This window comes from Limulus polyphemus, unplaced genomic scaffold (genome assembly GCF_000517525.1).
Source record: "Limulus polyphemus unplaced genomic scaffold, Limulus_polyphemus-2.1.2 Scaffold1943, whole genome shotgun sequence".
NCBI classification, from domain to species: domain Eukaryota; kingdom Metazoa; phylum Arthropoda; class Merostomata; order Xiphosura; family Limulidae; genus Limulus; species Limulus polyphemus.
Window position 1 is genome coordinate 72,568 of NW_013667553.1, and position 5,052 is coordinate 77,619.

Below are 5,052 nucleotides of genomic sequence, written 5' to 3' on the forward strand. Positions count from 1 at the left end.
TGATGCTCTGAAGACGCTTGTTGAGTCTAACCCACGGCAACACACTCGTGAAATGGCCCTGAAATTCCACGACTCTCATGAAACAATATGTAGACATCCAAGGAATATGGGAAAACTCCTTAAAGAAGGTGTTTGGGTGCCTCACGAACTCTACGATGATAATCGTTTCCAACGTGTGAACGTTGCTTCGTCTCTTCTGGCGCGTAAACAATTTTTGGACAGAATTGTCATCGGTGATGAAAAATGTATTCTCTATGCGAATATTAAACATAAAAAAACAATGGCTCAGTCCTAGACAAAAACCACTTCTGACCCCAAAACATGGACTTTATCCGCAGAAAGTGATGCTTTGAATTTGGTGGGACATCAAAGGAGTAATTCATTTCGAACTCCTCAATCCACAGCGAACTCTCAATGCAGAGATCTATAGTCAGCAACTGGAACGTTTAAATCAAGCCCTTAATCAGAAACGCCCTTCACTCGTCAATCGAAAAGGTGGTGTTATTTCCCACAACAATGCACGTCCATATGTGGCACATTTGACGCAACACAAGATTATAGAGTTGGGTTGGGAAGTTCTCCCCCACCCATCAGATTACCATCTTTTTCGTTCGCTGCAACACCATCTTAATGGGAGAATTTATGCAAATGTGGAAGGTGTTAAAGAGGACATCGATATGTTTTTTGTTTCAAAGCCAAGTGATTTCTTTAATCAGGGCATTAACAACCTTCTGTTTTCACAATAAGCACATCATCATCTTAGATAAACTGTTAAACAAGAGGATGTTAAAACTAAATGAGTACGTGTTCTTAGAGGCACAAATAATTGGTATGTAGCTTAAAACTTGCTCGCATAATGTCATTCGTTGCCATTTTAGATACTTTTAACTTGTGCAAGTCAATATATTTTTGGAGTCGTGACTGTTATGTGGAAAAGTTAAAAAGGTAACTTTAGTTACACAGTTTAATTATAAAAAAAAAAAAAAAAAAATAAGAAAATTTTACTATTGTTTTCTTCACCCACATCGACTTTAATCATTGAGTATTTGTTTTTAAATCCCCACTATACAAGTTACATTTAATGTTAGTAATTAATGTAATAATTTGTGATTTACTTTTTGAACTTGTATATTTTGTTCTTGTATATTCAGTTCATGACGAATTCTCGATTATTCCAAAGCGAATTATTCCGCGAATTGCTCTGGCTTGAGGATTATACAATTGTCCGTATAAATAATTGTTGAATACAACAAGAATAAAACACTCCAAACTATGTAGGGTTTAAACTCTCACAGCAGAGTGTTTTAGGACAACAACAGGCTTGTAAACTTCTTCTCAACTTTTAATCACACTTTAAAGTCGATGACTGTCTTCATGAGAAAGATGACCAAAGAAACCACAGTAATCACACTTGACCACATACTCCTCAATCTTCCAATGCAGCTCCAGTGAACGGCTTTGTCTTTGGTCTACTTAAACGTGGTTTGAAAATCGATGACCACGTATAGTGGAGGATCTGTGTGGGGTATTTGTTAACATCTGTGGTCTAAGATTGACCTAAAAATTATTCACAGAAGCTTCTTAAGGTGAAAGTTGAGGTGTCCAACAACACCACGTAATTAATCACGAGAATTGCAGGACCCGGAACATCATTTTTATAAAGTGCAATTATAAGCACGTTATCTAGCACTAATACGTTTATATGACTGATGGAGACTTTTATATGTATTGTAAAAAGCACTTACTATGTTTTCGTATACTTTTACAGAAACATGCTTCAATTTTCAACTTATAAAATCCAAAACCCCGCGGCGCATCGAAATATATGCATTTAGTAGTATTTAAAATAAACTGGGATTGGCGAAAATTTCTAAATATATTTCCAATATCTCGACATAAGATTAACTTTGCAAAACTGTTTAGAAATGTATGTAGCTTCGCGTTAATGACATAAATTTGTTAAGCTCTAACACTGTCTCTTTTGATCCCTTTAAAACACTTGCAGGACGTGAATGTCTCATATTACAGCTAATTAAATAATGTTTCATGGTTGATGGTAGAGAACATAACGCTCCGGTAACAGCAGTCAATACCCTGCTATAGCTTTGTTCAAAGTCCTCATAACGCCAGTTACCATCTCTGCGTGCGAGAATGGAAATGAAGAGACTAAAACTCTTGTGAATATGTCTGTTTTTGTTTAGTTGTTTCAAATATTCGCGCAAAAATACATAATGATTTTCTGTGCCTGTCGTCCCTAATTTTGAGCTGTATAACTTAGAGGGATGGCAACTAATCATCAGCACTCGCTTCCAACTCTCAATCTATTTTTTGTCTGACAGGATAGTGGGATTTGACCATCACTATTATAGTGCATGGTCTAGCGCTCTAACCAGTAGGCATTGCCCGGTCTCATTTAATTGGTCTGTAGAGTAAATTCAATACGTGTAAACTGTGACCTCTAAACTTCTGGTTTACTAGAATTTTGTTAGTCATCGTATGTATTTTTTACGTAACCTTAATTTCTGATGTAGTTGATGTAGAGCGACTGCCCTACGTCGCCCAAACTACAGTTAATTGGTAATCTACAAATGTGTTCCTGTAACCATGGTAACAGTATGGCTGGGTTAACAAAACATTGATTATTGGAAAACTTTAATGAGCGCAAGTTTATTACGAATTTAGAATGTCTCTCCATATTCTATGATAAAACAAAACGGCGAATATGTTGTATATATATAATAAGGGTTAGGACATTCTGTCAGTATATTAAGCTATGAAAGAAGAACCCAGCCGAATAAATACGATAAATTTCTTGTTTTCCGTGTATAACTTTTGATATCGTATTTTCTCGGTCATTATGGAAGGATCTCACCTCGCTCCTGGACAATCCAGAAGTAACCAAAGTACCTTAATCAAAATTTAGTAACGCTGAAACTGTTATTGTGATGTACGATTGTTGATTTAATTTTACTATTAAAACTGAAAAATTATACCTTTTTCCGCTACTGTGATTACTGCTATAGACAGCTGCGGCTTCCGGAGTAGCTTCCTTCTGAGATGCATATGCAGCTTTTAAATGCAAAGCTGTATTTTTGGTGTCTCGTTTTGTTTCGTGTCAGTACGTGACACGAGTCATTCGTTCAGTTGAGTCTTAAAAAAAACTTTGAATCGTATAAATGTCAGCCTCTAAAAGGTTTTGTTTTTCTTTTCAGCCTCGATGACAGTAGCTCAATAAGCAGTGGAATTAGTGACACTATTGCTGAATTCAGCACAGACGACAATATGACGGGGTCCTCGGTTAGCTCCGAGACAAACCTGTACTGCAGCGTGAAGAAGACACAGCGTGACGAGCTCCCGTCTTCATGTGCCCTGCCATCTAGTGTTTCTAAAGAAAAGTCGAATAGTAATCGGAAAGGAATGGGAGCTAACTCTAAAGGATCTTCATCGGGGAAATCAAGTAATGTCAAGAAAACGGACAGCTCAATGCAAACGGAATCCAGTGCTTTTCAGCAGATGTCATCAGCCGCTTGGAAAAAGTACTTGCAGCAACATCAACAGGAGCAGTCTTCTCAAAATGAAGAAGTCAGATCGGGTCATAACAGAACTCGGAACGTGGAGTTGGAATCTGGTAAAATTAGGGACAAGAAGTCCAGTTCTTCGGGGTCGTCCAACAAGAAGAATAGCGTCTGTAACGGATCTGTTGAAAGGTATAATGGTGGTGATGGACATAAATCCAGGCAGAAGGTTCTGATCGCTAGATCTGAAGAAAGTAAACAGCGAAACTTGTTAGACAACGAATACCCTGGTGAAAAGCTGTACCGAAATGGTAGAAGCTCTAGTCCCAAACCTTCCAAAACCGCTCCTGACATGCCATCTCAAGGTTCTCGGGACATGCGGAAGGTGCAGGGATCCCGGCCGTTGGCAGTTTCAGGACCTTCCATGGGCCATAGCATCATTAAAAGACCGACCAGCACGTCCAGTGTTTCATCCAGTGGCAGTGTAAAAAGTAGTGGTTCCAGAGGATATGGAAAAGGGAGCAATACCCTTGATAAAATGATGGAAGTAACTAATAGCAACGAGTGCGACAGTGTAGGTATAAATCGTGCCCTATTTCAGACGTCAAACATTCCAAGTAATGGAGCTCCTTCCTACCAGACAGAGTGCATGCCAAATAATGCTGGAAAAGGATCTGAACGGAAGACGAAAGTTAAAGTGTCCGCTAACACTCAAACCAATGCGCAAGACCTATACATGATTGGTTCTTCAGCACACTCTGACGGCGAGTATAATTCACTTGGACGCAGATCCTCCGCCAAGAATTATGCCCTTATGTCTCCAACCTTAAGTCTACGTGAACGTGTGTACGGCAGTAATCGACCCGTGTTAAGTGGTGCTTCGACACCCAGTTCTGATTACGTCATGCTCCCTGGACTCCATCTTTCTTCAAAAGAACGTTCTCAACATCTCCCAAGATTTTCTTCTCCACTAAAACATGGCGATGGAGATACTGGAAATTATGTCACTTTGGATCATCCGGCAGTGCTTTCTTCCCTGCAGTCATCATCACCTAGTCCTTACGCTTGGCTCCGTTACAGTGGGGGCTCCACTGCTGGGTCGGTTTGTTCTGCACCAGTTACACGAGGATTTAATAACGGAAGCCTTACTGAAGCTGATAGCATGGAATCACTGTCGTCCTTATCGTCCGGCGTCCATGGTCAGGTAAAAACTTACAATCTGTGTCGCCAAATTTTCAGTTGTTAGTTTTTTTTTCCCCCACAAGCTTTATTGTTAATTATCATTGTTTTTAATATATTAGCTAGTTAATTAAAATCTTTAATGTCACATTTAGAAATTAGAGCTAGTCCTAACTACATGCTTCAATGGTTCCTTTTCTAACTGACCAGACGCTTATTGGCATTTTCAGTACTCCTTAATTGCGTTAACTTAATATTAACTTAATACACTAAGTATGACGTTCTTCTAGATTTTCCTGATGAACTATAAGACTATCAGTTTATGTGTGTGTGTGTGTGTGTGTGTGTGTGTGTGTGT

The 5,052-nt window shown here is 38.9% G+C and overlaps 1 protein-coding gene across 1 annotated transcript in view; it reads left to right on the forward strand.

Annotated features, from left to right (window-relative positions):
• Positions 1-5,052, forward strand: part of LOC106465436 (neuron navigator 3-like) — a 140,296-nt gene that overhangs the window by 70,428 nt on the left and 64,816 nt on the right. The window contains exon 7 of the mRNA XM_022393335.1: positions 3,213-4,719. Coding sequence (XP_022249043.1) covers positions 3,213-4,719 — 1,507 coding nt within the window. The remainder of the gene's footprint in view (positions 1-3,212; positions 4,720-5,052) is intronic.